General features: G+C 36.9%; 1 protein-coding gene across 3 annotated transcripts in view; it reads right to left on the reverse strand.

Annotated features, from left to right (window-relative positions):
- Nucleotides 1-19,136, reverse strand: part of LOC102695554 (von Willebrand factor A domain-containing protein 3B) — a 54,527-nt gene that overhangs the window by 12,262 nt on the left and 23,129 nt on the right. For all 3 annotated transcript variants that reach the window (XM_015364014.2, XM_069179040.1, XM_015364018.2), the window contains 10 exons: nucleotides 19,018-19,136; nucleotides 18,465-18,515; nucleotides 17,844-18,060; nucleotides 13,496-13,616; nucleotides 13,163-13,287; nucleotides 12,010-12,147; nucleotides 9,353-9,450; nucleotides 8,441-8,658; nucleotides 5,714-5,991; nucleotides 4,360-4,519 (listed from right to left, as the gene is read on the reverse strand). In XM_015364014.2, coding sequence (XP_015219500.2) covers nucleotides 4,360-4,519; nucleotides 5,714-5,991; nucleotides 8,441-8,658; nucleotides 9,353-9,450; nucleotides 12,010-12,147; nucleotides 13,163-13,287; nucleotides 13,496-13,616; nucleotides 17,844-18,060; nucleotides 18,465-18,515; nucleotides 19,018-19,136 — 1,525 coding nt within the window. The remainder of the gene's footprint in view (nucleotides 1-4,359; nucleotides 4,520-5,713; nucleotides 5,992-8,440; nucleotides 8,659-9,352; nucleotides 9,451-12,009; nucleotides 12,148-13,162; nucleotides 13,288-13,495; nucleotides 13,617-17,843; nucleotides 18,061-18,464; nucleotides 18,516-19,017) is intronic.

Below are 19,136 nucleotides of genomic sequence, written 5' to 3' on the forward strand. Positions count from 1 at the left end.
ATTGATAAAAACATGAATGTTTTTAAATTATTTTTAGTAAAAACAAAAAAATTGACTCTGAGACTCATAGGGTTTTTATATTTAGAGGGACATTCAGATTTAACATTTTAACTTTAATTTAAATTTTTAATAGTAAAATAAAATGAAGAACTGAATGAACAGTAATCATTACTGCTTTCAAGCCACTATTCACACAGCACCATGTAGCTTTAGGCAAATCTTGAAGCTCAGAAAGCAAACTGTCTCCTTTGATGATTAAAGCAATGCAATGAAATTAAAATTATGTAGTATGAAACATATTTTTTTCTGTCCAAGTATAACATAAATCTGCTTTCCATACCACAATTTTCTTTTCACTAAGTCTAGATGCACTGGGATCAATTAAAAGCCTCTGCAGACAAGCACCAACAGGCAAGTACTAATTATTTTGCTCGGATAAACCCATGGGTCATCCATTATCATCTACACTTTTAAATACGTACGTATAGAGGAAACTGGCTGAATCTCTTTCTTGCTGACAGAAACTGTCACAGCGGATTATTCTGTTTTTAATAGGTGTCTGAAACAATGATTTACACCAGAGCAGTACCATCTAAATTCAAAGGATTATAAGACCTTAAACTCAGAACTTTAGAGATTTGTGTTTTAATCAGGTCAGGTCACAAACACCAAGAGAAACAAGAGGATCACCTGTTCCTCACCTTTGATGCTGAAAGAGAAGTGTGTGATTAAATTATGCATTAGCATTAGGAGAAAGAACATTATACTACCAGCAATGGTTACATAAAGGGACAATGTATTAAATAAAATACATATCAATAATCTTTGAGATTAACGCTTGCTACTAAATAATCCATTCTACATGAGAAAACAAGTAAGACTGAGAAATTCCATTATTTATTAATTGTATTTATTTAAAAGAAAATGAATTATTAACTGATTTCTTTGTGGAGTAGTGGATATATATCTGAACTTTAATACTGAACTTTTTCAGTATTAAGTATAACTGTATCTAAAGTGTCTATCATTGCACTCTAAAACAAATTTAAAAATAGCCAGGTAAAGATAATCAATGACTAAAAAAATAATTTTTAGGTCCAGGAGTTTTCGTAGGGAGTCACAAACTAACAACTATAAAAAATAATTTGTATATTCAAGCCAATTTTAATTAAATATAAGTTATTGATTAAAATGAACTTGTACTTCCCAAACTGAGAAGAAGGCTGTTTGTCAGTTTATGCATCCATTCATTTTCTAACTGCTTTGCCCAATACAGGACTGATGGGGAGCTGGAGCCTGTCCTAACCAGTAACAGGCGCAAGGTAGGATACACCCTGGATGGGACGCCAGTCCATCACAGGGCACACTCAGACTTAAGCACACACTCACACAAGCAAGTTAACCTACCAGTATGTCTTTGGACCTGGGGCCCCAGAGCTGTGAGGCAGCAATGCTAACTACTGCGCCAACATGCTACTTGTCAACGTACTACACCATTTTTTAAAATATAAAGCAGTAATTTATATCCTTTTCCATCATTCTAAATTGCATTGTGATTATCTTTCCCTAACAGCAGTGACACTCTTAATCACAACCTTGTTTAAAGCTTATAACAAAACAAACTGTATCTGTTTTTCATGATGGAGTAGTTGTATTATGACTATCTACAGACTTTCAGCTGGCAATTATAGAGAGTTTAACCTTCCTACAGTTTCCTTTGTTGTAGGCAATTCCCATTAAATTCTATAAGTCTGACTCCATGTTCCCTTTAGAACAAAAGGTATGAACTTATTCTAGAATCTTTCTTTGCTCATATTTATTGAACCAACATTATTTGTTTAGTAAAATGAAAGCTGTGAAACATATCATAAGAAACACATTCAGAATGGTACGAAAATACTGTACAAGAATGCATCTAAAGTATTGTTTATTAATATAAATTGATTTGTTATCAGTGTTATCTGTAAGGTAGCTTCCTTTAGTATTAACAGAGTATGGAATATAAACTGCATTTCTGCCTGAAACAATAGCATGGAATTAATCAATTATACACAGTGTTTCTCTGAATAATTTTACATACAATCTTTTTTATAATTCAAATTTTGCTAACAGGTTGATTAATATTCTTTAGACTTCCCAAGAAACAATTGTAATTATTCAGGTTCTGTGTCATTGAGAAATGCCCAATGCGGGTGTCATTTTTCCAAAAGTTCATTTTGCTGTAATGTTTTCATCACAAGCCTTCAAGTGTTCAGGAGCAAATAAGTATTTGGATTTTCACCTGAGCACTTCAGAAACTAAATATAGTGATGTATTGCTTGAAAACAGATGTCAAAAAGTGCAAAAAAAAACTATGTGTGTTGCCTATTCAAATTCTACACCCCCTTTTCACAATTTTCACCTTTTGTTGCCTTAAAGCCTGTAATTAAAAATAACTGAAATGTTTCTTATCTACAAAGAATATCCTAAAACTTCCAAATAAAAAAATAATAACATTTTAGAAAAATTAAAATAGCTTTGCTGGATTTTAATTTTTCCACCTCCCTTGTAATAGCACTCCTAATTTAGCTTGTCTGGAGATAATCCGAAAATTATCACAGGGCATGGTCAATCATCCAGTAAGATGACAACCAATCAGGGACCTGGGTCTCCACTCCACCTGGTAGCTTCTTGACCAATCACCAACTTAAAAAGCAGTGCATCACCTCTAATTCCGCCAGCCTCCTCTCTCCGCTGAACCAACTTAGCTGACAACAGAACCACTTACCTGCTACACTTGTTGTATGAGTTTTGGGACTTCTTGGAACTTTTTCCCCAAGCGCCAAGTTAGAGGGTGAGCCTGAACATGAAACCAGAATTCTGCCTGAGGTCTAGCCTAGCTATCACCGTGCATGCGCTCGATCACCAGAAAGAAACGGTTGGACTTTTTGTTGATATACCCGAACAGAGCATAATTCAACAGCAGCCACTACGCATTTCTGTGTGATTCTCCCCGACTGAGCAGTTACCTCCCTGTGCACAGACCATGTCCCAGTTCGACTCAACGCTAACCTGGACAATCCATTTGAGGGAATGGACTGTCAACGCGAGGCTATAGCGGGATCCTTCTCTCTCTCTCTCTCCCTGACGTTCCCAGCTGCCTCAGGACTGGAGTGGCATTGAGCCAGCACAGCATGGATTGGACAGAGCTGGGATGGACCCAGTCAACTGTTCCCCATCCTTCTGTTACAAATCCACGGCTGTTGATGAGTATAATTCAGTATTCACCCTCTTGAGAATAAAATTGTTATATTAACACATTATTATCAGTTTAATTCTTTCTATAGCCATAGGTACTTAAGTGTGCCTCAATGTTGATTAACTTAATGAGACTGATGAGGAAGTTAGAATAACCAACAGTATACTACCGTAATAGACCTATTTTTATATATCTTTTCTGTCTCAGCTTAATATTTTGAATATTTTATGTACACATTGTTTCAATATATCAATAAATGTATTCCATGTGTTGTAAATCCTTGTGATGACTCCTTGTTGCTTTGCCAATTGATTCCTAAGACAAAGTAAACTCACGCAATTTACTGTTACAACTAAATATAGTGCTAGTAAATTCACAAAACCCCTACAGCACCAAGGAGCTTTCTAAAGGACTGTGGAAAGGCACATCTCTGGGGACAGGTATAAAAATATCAAAGATCCTGAAAGCTGTGGGAAGACTTCAAGATTGTTGTCCTTTAATGCTCTCTAAGAAACCTGACAGAGCTTGAACAGTTTTGCAAAGAAGCATGGTCACATATTGCCAAGTTTAGATAAACAAGGTTGGTAAGGACCTATCTGGCAAACTAACTGCAGTTCATCAACCAAGTATTAACCCAGCTGGATGGAAACTTATCCAGTTATGATATTTCAGTTTTGTATTTTAATCAAATACTTTTTACCAATAAAATAGTTTTTTCCCCTGAAAACTGTAAAGTACAGTATAGTGTGTGTATGAGAGGACACAACCCTCATTAGAATGTAGGAAATGCTGAGGTACTGACGCAGACAAATGTGAAAAAGATTCACGGGGGTCTAGACTTTCTGCAGGAGCTGTACATACATAAATGGAAGACATGCAAAATACACATGCAGAATGCTAAATAAAATCTTACTGAGATGACAAATGTTGATTCCACCTTGTTTGATAGCCTCACTAATAAATAATACAGGAACTGCAGACCTTTAGGCAAAGATAACCCAAAGGTTTTAACTGGGCATCAAGCCATTTCAAGACAAATTTTAAGGTTGTGCTCAGCCTTGGCATCCTGAAACGGCCTCCGTTCTTCATTTTCACAGCAGTGGAGCGCAGTGCTTCCTTACCCTTTTGTTGACTTGCTCCATTGTGAGAGTAATGAGTCAGCTTCTCCAGCCCTTCCAGAAACTCCCTCTGCTGAGTTGTTAATTGTTTCTGCTCTGCAAGGAAATCAGACTCTCCATGCAGCTTCAGGCTGGCAAGGTCTTGAACACACTTTTGAATTTGCTACAAGAAAAAAAAAATCAGTAGAATAAAACAAACAGAATTAGACTGATTAGCTACAGTACATTGCTGATTCTACAATATCTAACTCTAAACCATCTAACCCCTGTTCCAATTAGGGATATAAAAACACATTCGCATTTAGCGTTATAACGATCAGGATCAACTGTACAGTATTATAAATGATAACGCACAGTCACATCCAAAAGTAATAATATTGCCAGAACTAACCAATATTTCCAGTAGTTGATTCTAGAACTTGTGTAATGAACAGCAAACCAAAGGCCCAACTGGCACAGAGATTAAGTCATTTAGCGAAAATATGTTGATGTAGAATTGGATTACAATAATTACGCAATAGAGCAAGCCTTTATTAACTAACAGAAGGTTAGTATTTCAAAAAGAGGAGTGGTGTTAACCCCACTGTCCTGACCAAATTCCCCTGCCGGTCTTTCCCAATCATGGCCTCCTAACAAATCCCCATCTATCAGTTCATCACTCTGTTCTTCTCCCCACTAAAAGCTGGTATGTGGTGAGCGTACTGGCACACTTCGGCTGCCCTCGCACCATACAGATGGGTAATATACATTAGTGCTTTGAGCGCAGTCTGCATAGAAAGTGCTATGTAAGTGTAAGCTATTATTATTATTATTATTATTATTATTTACTACTACTACTACTACTACTACTACTACTACTACTACTACTACTACTACTACTACTACAAAACCAGAATTACAGTGTGGTTTCTCATTTTCCAAGACTGCTATACTTGATAATACAAAATACCTGGATCTCAAGTACTGATTACAAGAAAAAAACAATATAGTACCATGCTGTTTATGTAAAAAATGTTTACTTTTTCTTCCTTTTAAAGTGAAAGAAAAAATGTAAATTGGAAAAAAAGTGTTTGATGCGAAACGTTTAAAAAGAGAATAAAAATATTGGACCATTTAGATGTGAAATGTCTTTCACTACATTTTAAAGTTCACAGATAACGGTACCATTATTCAAAGTATGGTAAAGTAGTTCTGAGAAATGAAAGTTTCTTCACATATTCTGAACAATAAAGTAAGGGTAAATTTTCATGCAGACTCCTGAAATGTAAAGAGGTGGGGAAAACAACTGCAGAAAAGTTGCGTTTAAAGTAGGATAAAGATTTTTTATGGAGAAGATATTGCTTGTCACATACTGTACCTCTTGCTGTGATCTGTGTTCAGTCAAAGCCTTCTGCAGCTCCTGAACCAGCTCCTCTAGTTTTTGATTGGTAGTTGCAGTTCTCTCCAGCAAATTTGTAGAAGATGGTTTCGCAGCCTGAGCTTCTGATCTCTCAGAACAATATGAGGCTAAGGGGGTAGACAGCCTTTTAGAGAATGGAGTCCCCATCAGTGAGGCCGGCAAATCAACTGACCTCTCCTGAGATCTGCACAGATAAGAGCTGCTGCTCTGTGGCTCATTTCCAGGCTTTTGCCTGCCTGTGAGATCAATAAAAAGGTCTGAGACAGATTTACAACATTATAAAGTTTACAAATACAGTTCTAAAAATATGCTCTCAGAAATATTTCAAATTGTGTTTGTGAACTAGTAAAAAACATATTCCCTCCATCATTTGGATGAGCTTGGATAATTGGATAATGGCCATCTTCAACCCTGCTCTTTCTGTGTGTCATCTGCTCTCTTCTGTCTCTGTAAAAATGTTTCAGGTTCACAATATAGAACTGCACCCCCTCAGAACAGATTCCAGCACTCTTCTCCATAATACTGTGACCTTTCTGCTTACTTTCTAAATTATGACTTCTCTTTTTTTTCACATAACCCTCATTCTTTAGAGTGATTTCAAGGTGATTTGGCATGCACCGTCCATGCTCCTCTCAGCTCTCCTTCTCACCTCTTGCTCATGGGACTGTTTAAGGAGACCTCATCTTGTCCGGCGGTCGTTCTCTTTCCTCCCTGCTTCTTTTCCTCCTCCATTGTAAAATATATTCTTGGCATATCTTTTACAGTTAGGGGTTTATAATTATTTATTTTTAATAACTGTTGATCATCTAGATCAGTTTCCGTGCCCCTGCTATAGTATTATTCTCAGTTTTTGGTTTCTGTTGCAGCTGTTTCAAAACTGGATTTCTGAATCTTACCAGGCTAACCTCTCTCCTTTTTCTCTGCTCATACTCATTCTCAGACTCTGTGCAAATATCAGAACTGCACAATATTTTAACCATCATATGACAGAATATCTGGTGGGTGTTTTATATTATACCTTTAATACTATTTCACTTTTCAGCATATTTAATCTGTATAATGCAATTTTATAGACCCCTGTAATTAGTACTTCTCAATCTAATATATTTCTGCTGAAGATGGTGAAGCAGTGACACATTTTCATAAAATGAACCCAAGAGCAGGCACAGAAATATAGGCAAACAGCAGTGTGAGTAAGCAGCACAGTGGCACACTGTTTACAGCTACATAAACAGGGACAAGTGAAGTTCAAAACCAACACAGTACAAAGCTCCAGAAGAGAATTCAGTGAATGAAGTCAGGGCGAAGCAGGGTCCAGAATACAGGAAGCAAACACAGAGAGAACTTTGTAACTTGGGGCAAAGCTTGAAACATAGCCAAATCTACGACAGAGTTTCTAACCACTGCCAGATCATGGCTTATGATTTCCTGAACCACCTGAGGTGAGCAAGGTGGATAATTGCCTCCAGGTCGTACAAGACTACTGTCGAATAATTACCATGGTAGCTGGCTCTAAATGACAAGAGATACAAAGTGTGGCCAGCACTGTGTAGATACTAGCTCATCTATGGCATTAAGCATGACACTTTATTCACAAGTACCTGTAATACAGTATTTCAATTCAAACTGTATAATTACAGTATGTGTAAGACACCTTGCATAAAAGCATCAGACCAATAGCAAAAATAATAATGTAGAATTATTAAACCATGCAGGCAATAAAAACAATCTTTCTTGTCATTGTATTAGTCTTCAAACATTGCTCTAGTCTAGACACCTAGAAGGGAGACCTAGAGTGGCTCATGCTAGCCAAATTAACACAAAGCTGCCTGTGTTCAAATTTATGATTCTGAACATCTATCCAGAAATAAATGAGAAAAGTTATGAAAGATCAAAGAAGAGAAGATGAAAAATAATTGTTTGCAAGCGAAGTCTGCAGCAACAGATGGAAATGTTCTGGTGGGTGATGATATGCTAATCCCGAGGACACTTCAAAGGAGATGGAAAAATAAAAAAGGTTGCTTTGACCCTGAGAATTCCTTCATTTTCATTCTCATTCTCTTTGTGCATCTAAATGCTGACTGAAGAACAACTCAAATGCAACGCTGGATGCAGAGAAGCAACAAATTATTGTAAACAAGGAGGCCAGAAGGTAAACAAAACAATTAGCACAGCCAGCCTGTTGCTCTCCTCAACACAGGTGTTAAATTAAATTCAAATGTTGAAATTGCTTCCTGCTTGTATCAAATCTGAGCCAAGGACGTGCCACAAGAAGAAAAATTAATTTAAATTAAAGAACATAAACATGTACCCAGTAGAAAAGCGCAGGATGGCTTTGAGGAACAAAGACATAATTCAAATATTCTTTCAGTTCTGTCAGCTTTAAATTTTAAGTTACTTTAGGAAAGGGGAAGATAATTTTAGTTTAACAAATACTTATGAGCTGTCCAAAAATGCAATGGCATTGTGTAATTCTGAGAAATTCAGTTTTGAGAACCTGAGAGGTAATGTTAGAATAGTTATTACTTTATCATGACAACAAACCTTGTGGATCAAAGGGAGAAAAAAGGACATAGAAGGTGAAATGATTTATACAGAAGAGCAAAGCAAAATCATAATTTTAGCCTTTTTAGCATTTTTTTGCAAATTATTTGACATCCCTAAGACTACTAAACTGATTGCCACCTTCATCACTTGATGAGCTTTTCTGGTCCTCCTCCTGGGTCATGTCACTGTCAGAAATGTCATTCTTGTCTGATGGTCTCCCACTGTGCTTATTTTTCAGCTTATCCTTCCTCTTATGCTCTGTGTTAATTGTTTCCTCTTCTGGTGATGACACACTGCCTGATTTCCTGCGCTGGGACGAGACTTTAGGAACTGGTTTCACAAACTGCACACTTGGACTAGAAATGAAAATGACAAACACTGTAGTGTTTAAAACACAAATGACAAACATGCAACAGAGATGAGTCTAATCATTTATTGAGCTGTCTCTCACAAAAAGGCAGAGGCCAATTAACCTACCAGTGTGTCTCTGAACTGTGGGAGAAAACTGAAGCAACAGGAAAAAATCCACACAAACACTGGGAGAAGATACAAGCTCCATGAGATAGCAGTCTGGAATTGGACCCAAGGCCCCAACGCTGCGAGACAGCAACGCTAACCACTGCACCACTGTGCCACTCCCAGTTTCTTTTTCCATTTCAGAAAAAAAGCCATGCAGATATAGATAATGTCAAAAGTGCTATACACGCAAAGAAAATCAGAAACTACCGTACATCAACAGCAAACAAGCAAAGTTTTATATTTTTCTCCAAACCTGTACTATTTTACTTGACACATAAAGTTAAAATCATGAACAAATAAACCACAGTAGATTCAATAAAGATTGGCACTGTGGTATTAACTATTATTCAGAGTACAGCTAATAGCACTAATGCAAACACCTGTCTTATACCAAAAACACAGCATAGTTTCAGCATAGTTGGGTCTTCATGGTAAAATCCCCAAGGCTCAACCTTATGTTAGTGTTCAACAGAATGAAATTAAAAATAACCACAAAAAATGGACCATCAAAAAAAACTAGAAATTACTTACATTGTGTAATCCACCATCTGGCATTCCCTTATGTAACGGCAGGCAAAGGAATATTTAGTCTGGCTGATCTTAATGATTCTTCTTCGTGGAGAGTGCTCCTGCAATTCAGGAGAGACAGAAAATTAAAACAAAAACATACTAACTGGTCAAATTCCATGGGTGTTGGTTGCAGCACCAATAGTGACCAATCAGAACAGAGACGCACTGCTGGCCATGAAGCCCCTCAGACAGAAAGAGGAAACCAATAAGAGGAGGACGCCAAGAAGAGGCCAGAGGCTTGACCAAACTTGCTCATAAGTGCCTCTGCTCCAGGATGAGAAGCAAACTCTCCCTCTTTCCCTCTCCTTTCCGTTCCTTCTCTGCTCCAGTCCTCTTCATTATTTCCCAGTTCCCGGTCCTCTCTTTTCACTCCCAACCTCATACCATCTCCCTCTGCCTGAATTCCTCACTAATTCTCTCTCCTTAACCACAGCCAGGTCCTCTGCCATTTGAGGTGAACTCTGGTGTTGCTAACCTTCTATAAGAGCTGAACCCACCAGTTATCTTTGGTCTACTTCCTTTCCTGAGCTCTCGGCTTCTCCATCCATCTCCAACTACTCACAAAGGTCACAAAACTCATCAACTGGATCTTATCTTCACAGACGGCTGCCCGTCACACTCAAAGTCACTCGTCTGGACTATTCTAATTCTGCCTGTGTATTCTAAGTCGAATTGTTGAAGCCGATATCCTGGCTTCTTTCAAGAAATGGCTGATTAAGATCCTTGGGTCTATTAGCTACTACCTGCCCAACAAAAGGGCTTGATGAGCAGAACAGCCTCATTTCATTTGTAACTCTTCTTATATTCTGAACCCTACTTTATCTCCTTCCCTCTCTCATTCATGTCTCCCACTTCCACCAGCTCCTATTGTCACCTTTTTCTATCACTCTTTAATTTTACTTTATTTTCAATCTGTACAAGTAGCCTGACTCATTCTTTAAATTTAACTCAGACTGTTAGTCCCATTCTCTTTGCCACTCTTATCCCATCTCTTCTCACTATGCCTGTTCATCCCCTTCCTATCCCTGGCTCTCCTTTGTTCTGCTAAACCAGAACTGTGTTCAGACAGAAATGTAGGTTGTCCTCTGCTTTGGTTATCTTTCACTCTTTACTTTTTATTCCTTCTCTTCAAAGTACACTTTCGTCACTCATAGTTTAAAACATTCAGTCTTTTACAAACAATCCTCTTATTCACCTTTTCCTCCCTTAACAACCCTTTTCCCCTTTCCTCTCTCATCCAAGGACTTTACCGTGCCTCCTGTTTTTCCTCTAAAATCTGTGACATCTGCAAACTCTTCAACCCTCTTCATCTCCTGCCTCACCCACCGTCCCCCATACTCAGCCTATTCACCTCCCACCTCCTCCTGGTTCCCATATTTCTGCTGCCATTAATGTAGGTTACTCTGGCTCTCTTCCTCCTTGCTTCAATGCTTAAACCTATCACTTGTACTCAGAACCCACACAACTCTTCCAGGCTCCTGCCTTCGACCCCCTTCTCTTTGTTTCCTCTCTAGCATCAGGTTGTTTCACCTCAAATTTTAAATATACTTGCATTGCGCCCATCCATCCATTTATCCATTTTCTAACCTGTTTTACCACTACAGGGCCATGGGGGAGATGCAGCCTATCCCGGCAAGCAACTGGCTAGATACACCCTGGACGGGATGTCAGTCCATTGCAGGGCACACTCAGACATAAATTCACACACATTTACTCCAGGGCCAATTTTCCCAGAAGCCAATCAACCTTCTGGCATCTGTTTGGTCTGTGGGAGGAATCTGGCGCACCCAGAGGGTAAATTATTTGGGTGACATTTTTATGCAAAGCTACATACATCTGAAAACATTCATGCAGCTGGGCTTATTACTGCAGCAATGTGAGTGCAGTATTCTGCTCAAGGGTACAGGAGCACAGACATACAAGTGTAGAGTACTTACTACTTCACTACAAGGCTGTGCCAAACAATCAAACACAAGCAAGCGGAAAACAAATATATCAGCATTTCTGTCAAATGTGAATATTAATATATTAAACTCATATATACTCTTATAGCAAAAAAAGCATTTGTTAGAACAAATTTCAGACAATAGTTCTTCTGCTGTACAGAATGAAATGTAAGCACAGTACTGTAAACTACTTTATTACCACATTGTCTACTTTTCTGTTACACAACTTAAAACTTAGTTTCATCCATTCTGATTTTCTTTTATAATATTTCAGTATGGAGGTTTTATTTTGCATAAGCCCACTTTCATACTTTCACAGTACTTTGATTAAACTAAGTACTACCTAGTACATAGTACAAGTTGGAAAAAAATGCCTAAAAATATAAAGAAGCAGTTGAGCACTCAGCTTTATATTTACAGAGATGTTTCAGCGTAACCCACAGATTGTTTTAGGGAATTCAGAATTAGGAATAAGAACAGGGAAATTGCATATATTTAAATGCAATGAAAAACATTTCCTTTGATTGATGCAGCTCATCAGTATGTCCAGGACAGATGTAAAAATGTCAAGATGGCTCACATAAAAGGAAAACAAGTACCTCATGTTATCAGTATTGCCTTAATTTTACCCAAGATATAATATCCCTTTTGAATCCTGCGTATTGTACTTACTTTTCTCTTGTTGTATTTCAGAACAGTGTACAATTTATCTGACGCCTCAGTTCTGCGAGGAGTTGCTATGACAACCCCAGGGACAAAGCAATCACCTGCATCCTCTGTCCCAGTTCCAACAAACACAAAATCCCCAACCTGTGATAAAGAATCAGGAGCCTGGATTTGTACGATGTCAAGTTTAACTGTAATCAATCATAACTCAACACACAACCCAACTCATATTTAACCAAAACGCTGATATAAACCTTCTGTCCTGAACCATCTCATGATGACAGCAATTGAGGAATCACTTACAGAATAACAAATTATAGAATAACAGCTGGAGAGGAACAAATGACATTCTGTAGCTGAAGGTCAATAGCATCTTAATGTGTTTTTATTTGTCCAGAGTTTACAGTATTTCATCTTACATCTTCAACCCTAGAAATCTTTTCAGGCCTAGTCTGATTGATGATTTATTCTTCCTTTACACTTTCACAGGAAAAGCACAAATGTTTCACTGAAAGCATAAGATTTCAAACAAGAATCTTGAACTATTTTCACTTCTGATATACATCATACTTCTTTACTTCCCTTCATCCCTGCAAGACCTGGGACTTTTTCAACTCCCAAGTTTGTAACCTTTTCACTCTTTTGTGCCCCACTAGTTATGTTCCCATTTTGTGGCATTCAGCTTCAACATGCCTTTTAAAAAGACATTTTACTGGAAGGGTTACCAATCAAGTCAGTTCATAATGGAGAAACTACAACAGCAACCCAGCAAGGTGCTAATGCCTGGTACAAGCAGCAACAATAATTACTGTAAATGCAAGTGTTTGTCTATGAAGTGTTTCTTTAGATTCTCTGCCAGCACCCTTTTACACTACATCATTCTCCAATCAGCACTCACCAATAATTCTGATAGTTCAGTAACAGGGTCTTATAAGCATTTCTTTATAATTAGGACTCTGACAAGACTTTTGTTCCATAAAATGGAAGAGACAAAGGAAACAATTCAGCAGTGTCAAGTCCTCAAATTTTAAGAACAAATGACATTGTGACACGTTAATATAATACCAAATCTCTTGCTGCCGGCTCCTAGAGTTAATCAGTGTTGCTGTCATGTGATCAATAATAAAATGCAACACTACAGTTCTATCTGGATTCTTACCGCAAGAGGAGGACAAGGTCCAGATCCTCCAATAGAAATCAAAAAGCCCAGAGGAACAATTTGAGTGTCTCCTCGTGTGAAGTCTACAGTAGCTTTTTTGGAGTTTAGGCATTTAATCACAGTACCTTAAATTGAACATATACACAAAGTCAAAATGTGCTAGAAGACATTAAAAACATGGTATATACATATTTTTGGCATAGGATACATGTTTCATAATTCAAATGCTCTTGAATACAATGCAAAGAAGAATAGTGAAAAGTGAACAAGTCCTAGAGTAGATTACAGGTCTCATACATTCACTGAAATAAAGTGAAGCGAAAGGAAACTCACCTGGATAATAAAAACCGTCAATCTCTGACCTTGCAATGACTTTCTGACCTCTGAGTGTGTCCAACACCCTTTTGTGTTTATTAGGCACAGCAGAAGTGTTTCTCATTTGGTTCTCTCTTTCCTGCAAAAGCAAACATGCAGGCATTTCTTTTATTTCATGCTGTACTTTATTTTTAAACTCAAAGTAAGTCAACACAGGACAAAGCACTGATGAATATGTAGTGTTATAAAGCTAGTCCTTCAACAGCAGAATGCTCATAACTTTCATCTTTGGTTCCCTGATCTTTTCTCTGTTACACAGGTATATCTATGCCTTATGTTTTCCTACTATCCTATAATTAAAGTTTTTTTTGCTCAACACATTGGATCTTCTTATACAATAAATAGGATATATGATCTAACACATTTTCCTTCAAAAACAAGGAGGTTGCAAAGTTTGAAATACCAAAAGTTCACTTTGACGTGAGATGCCAATAACTGACTGATGAATGACAATTAAATGATTGATAAATAACGTTCGCTTGTAAAGACTTAATTAAACTAAAACATAACTGATTATTCTTCACTTCATAGGGAACTTGGTACGTCTTTATTACAATGGCAACACACAAAAACAAAAAACGCACTTAAAGAATTCTTCAGAAATTTTGATAGCAGCAGCCACTTTTAGATTTCCTCGCTGAAATCCAGCCATTCCAAGGATGCTAATAAACTTAGGGAACATACATTTAATCCTCTTGGTTCATCTAACACAGGTACCAATTAACACATTGGTTCAGCTACTACTGCATTGTCTTTAAATGACTTCCCAGAAGCCTCAAGGGTGTCTACATACAGTACGTTCGCAGCCAACACAGCGGGAGAGTGCAGAAGCATTGTACTGTATGCCTACTGCTGAAGAGAGCGATAAATCAAATAGAAATTGACCCCTTACTAAACATGAACTGCTGGGTTTTGAATTCCTGCTTCAAACATGCCTGCTTCTTGCTTCAGAAAAATCCTTCCACCAGCAGTCTCTCAAGAGAGACTTACACACTGGAAAATTGCTCATATACAGTAGCATCCATCCAGAAATGCGTGACAAAACCACACCAGGTAATTATAGAGCAACAGCTTGTACTTCACTTACTGTGCATGAAAGGCTATGGAATAAACACTAAGAACTACACTAGAGGACCATCTGTATGGCAATAAGATTGTAAGGAACAGTTAACATGGATTAAGATCATTTAAATCTTACCTGACTACATTGTTAGAACTCTTTGACCAAACAAGAAAAATAATGGTGTCACAAATCATGTTATGGTGAATTTAAATATTCAGAAGGTTTTAAAAACAAAACAATAAAAAAAAAAACTTTAGCAAAAGAATTCCATTTAATGCATTTGTAAATGCAGGCTCCAAGTACATTATACTGTAGTTAGATAGCAAGTAACGCTTGGAAATCAAGATGATATTTTTTCAGGAATAAACTAAAAGGTACCAAATTTGAAAAATAAAGAAGCACCAGCTCTTCAAGCTCCCAGCCATACTCTGGGATTAATGCTAAACGCAGGAAAAACTCCACTTACATGGGCAACATGTAACATTATGGACAATTTGTGTGATATTATTATATTGTTATATTAAATTAAATTTAACATGTGTACCAAATTATAATGTTCATTTTCATTGTTCTCATTTATACCCTCTTTCAGCTCTTATTTTATTTTTAATTTTGGGTTTAATATAAGAAAACATTAAATTGATGCAAGTAATTAATTGTGTCATTGTCAATTTATGATCGATTAGAGTAAGTAGCTAATTCAAAGTTAAAGCTGTTTGCTGTAATAGTGAACAAAACAGAATGTTCTTTGCTGTAGAAATGAAATTGATCTAAAAAATTCACTGGCTCTGAATTCATGAAAACATTGCTATATTTCGAATTCAACACCTAGCTGTTGGAGTCTTAGAACTAGGCCATACATTTTTTAATTAAATCAAGGAAAACTGCATGTTGAAATTACATCAATTACAATGACTTATTTAATAGAATTTTCCTGCATTTGAAATACCTGTAACTGTCAACAGTGTAAATTCCTGAATTAAAGGGTTTTAAATTATTTTTTTTTCTTAACAATGTTTTTTTAGGACAGCTGACATTTTTAATCAACGTCAATTTTTATTTTTTAAATTATTGTAGTTACTTGCAATTCTTTCCAGTTTTAAATTATAAACTCTAACTTAGCGAATGCAGAGAAAAGCAGTATTCCTGCCAATGACTCTGTGACCATAAGGCACAGAGCGAAATAATTAAATAAAAGTAATGCACTATATATTTAAATTCAAGGTTATACCAGGTTAAATATAGTGAGGTTGAAGTATTCCCACCTATGCTACACTATAACCAGGATATTTCTATTATTTGTTCATATAGTATGGATTTACATAAAACTGGTGAGATTCTGCATTATGGTGTATTTTTTACTGAAAGTGCATGTAGACCCAAAGAAATGTATTTTTAAGGATAAAGGACCTGGAATGATTTTGCAAAACCACTTTGACTTTTGGATTTGCTTGTCTTTCGTGATGATGAGGTCTGAGACCATTCAATGTCGTACAGTGGCTATGTATAATAAAAATGTTCAGATTTGGAAACTAGACATAAATAATATAAAGACGTACAAACACTAGTCTTTCTTGCAATAGATCTTGTGAGCTTTAAACATGAATCAACTACAACCTTAACAGAAAAAAATGCTTGTTTTTGTTCTTGCTTTTTTCTCTAACCAGTTTTTGTTTTAACCTGCGTAAGTACAGTATGTAACCTACAGTATATGCCATTCTGTTCAATTCTGCATCTATAATTTATTAAATTATAATCTGAGAAATTCAATTTCTAGGCTGTGTCTGAGCTAAATGCCTGAGTGATATGTAAGTTTGCTTCCAATCATACAGTATTTGATTGCTATCCGCTTTAAGCTTGTTTCAGTGCCATTTTCAGCGTAAGCACCCCCTCTCAAAACCAAACACCTGCTGCAGGAGATCACTTATTGCTGAATATGACACTGATTAGATGGCTGATGAGTTATTGCATTTTTACGAACATCTTGCCAGACAGCATTTAGAGCACTGTTCCGGAATACTGTACAAAAAGCAAAATATTTTTGTACCAGCCAGGAAAATAATCAAATCCTACATGCATGACTTTTAAGCAGATTTCTTCTGATGTCAACTACAGGTTACACTGTATTTTTTTAAATTCTTTCTTATACAACTCAGCAACATCTAGTCCAGGAATATGCATCACTATGTTTAAGAATTAAGTTTTTATAAATTAAGCCAACTACCTGTTATATCACACAAAATTATCTATATATCTGCTTTTAAAAGAAAACAAAAAATAAATATTAATAATCTAGGGTTGGATAAAACAGGTTATTTGTGTCCAAATGATTGTCAATGAGATGCTTCTATTATTAATTTCTTTCAAATCAACACTTTTTTAAAAAGCTTTTTTGAAAATCTTTCAGCATCTTTCTTTCCACAGAGTAAATGTCCCTGAATTTTTTTTCATAGAGATTCTAATGTATTGCAAATCAATATTCTTAGTCAGAAATAATAAAGTTCGGGTGGGTAGCTGCGTCAGCATGCGTAGGCTGCAAAGGAACAAGTAATAGGTTTATTCCATGCTGAAAAGAGAAGAAAGAAAACACAACGTTTCAGCTGTGGAGCCTTCTTCGGTTCTTAAGAAAGACAGAGCAGAAAGCAAAGATTAAATAGCATAGGAGAACAAAAGCTGGGAGAGTGGAGGAGGCGGGAGAGGAGAGAGGTAGAGAGGCCACTCAGGTGACGCAAAGTGGAGAGGGGTGAAGAAAGGGGTGAAGTCGAAACCTGCATGTGAATAGAGAAGATTACATGAAAACAAGTCTGTCATTGAGAGAAGGAGGAAGGTGTGAACCACATTTCAGGATAATTTTTGTTTCTCATGTCTTTCTGCTATGGGAGTCAAGAAACCCTTCTTTGAGAATGCAGACAGATCAGTGTGATCATGGCCGTCTGAGGCGAAATGCGAAACGTTAAAGCAATTAATGTACTTTAGCTTTAAAAGTAACACTGTTACTTAATAATTCTGAACAATTATTTGTTCTTTTTACAATACTTTCGGCCAAAACGTAACTTTGGAACAGTGATATACAGTAGGACAGATTACTGGATCTCATTAAACCTTTGTAAATGTACTTTCACCACATTTCTTTTACACTTCGAGCATGAGGAGAACTTGTTTACCTTAATCAAAAATGTATAATGTGCTCAGGCTCTTACTGTAAAAGCCAATGAGTACAACAGACAGAAAATCTTTACTCACGTCAGGCTGTCTACACTTTGTAGAGCCCCCTGTATCTGCCTTTCCTTTTACAGCTTTCTGCAGGTCAGAGGCCTGCTGCAGCAAGGAGAGACCAGTGTCTATCTCATCCTCCAGCAGTGACACATCTTCTTGTGCAATCGGCCAGCCCAGCCTGTCCAGAGCCTGAAGCAAGGCCTCCTTGTGCTCTTTGAACGGCACCGGCTTCTCACTGCCAAACCTCGGGGAAACAGACTTTATTTGCCCAGATCTTTCTTAAGGTGGGTGGGTAGAACAAACATGCCCCACGTTTAGGGAAAATTCTCAAATAAAACATTACAAAAATCAACTAAATGACAGTGTTTAGCTCCAGATGGTCACAGCATTTGAAAAAGAAAACAATTAAAACAATTGTACAAAAATCGAAACAAATTATTTTAAAGAGAGCTACCTAAAGTGTTTATCTCATGTACCCATAGTCTTTTCTTTATCGTTATTTTTTATAACAAAATACCACTATATACCGTACTTATATGTCAATTTTGTATGCGTACTGTACAGTATGTACAGCTACTGTTAAGGAAGGTATCTTAATTACCATTATTATATTATTATTAAAACACTTCATTTTAAGAAATGTCATACTTATCTCTTTCTTCTTGGGTCAGTGCTCTCCATACAATTAAGTTAAGGCGCCTGCAGAATAAAAGTTTTTTTTTTTAATCATGCTAAATTTAAGTAAAACCTATTATTATGAATCTGTGCTATCATTTGCCTGTGTTGTTTTTTTATCACTTGATTATCCCTCTACTACAGAATCCTACAGATGCCATACCTAAAAAATCAATTAACATACTAATACAGCAACAGGGTCATAACATGATGATCCTAAATCACAGATTCATATTCATTGTAGTGTCTATGTTCATAAGTGAGAGAAAGACTGTTTCCTTCTCACTTTAGAGAAGCAATATAGAATAATTTCCTACAGTACTGTACTCTTTTGAAAAGCATCAAACACTGCATAGTGTGAGGACAAGATGGCAAGGAATAAGGCATTGTCAGCCTTTGAGAATACTAAGACTGTGAACACACACAAATGAAGGGGAAACTGTTGTTCAAAGCCCTTGGAACTCTTTTGATTTTTTTTTGCTTGTAAACATAATGCTGAAAAGTGGGCACAGGGGAACAGGCTCACCTTTCATAGGATTTCAAAGCGTGTTCAAGCTTCTTCTTGTAGCCTTCTAGATTCACGGCTTGAGGGTTAACCAAAGTGAGCTGCTGTTTACTTCCACTGACATGAGCAAAGGGCAGCAC

The sequence above is a fragment of the Lepisosteus oculatus genome, chromosome 15, assembly GCF_040954835.1.
Source record: "Lepisosteus oculatus isolate fLepOcu1 chromosome 15, fLepOcu1.hap2, whole genome shotgun sequence".
Lineage (NCBI taxonomy): Eukaryota > Metazoa > Chordata > Actinopteri > Semionotiformes > Lepisosteidae > Lepisosteus > Lepisosteus oculatus.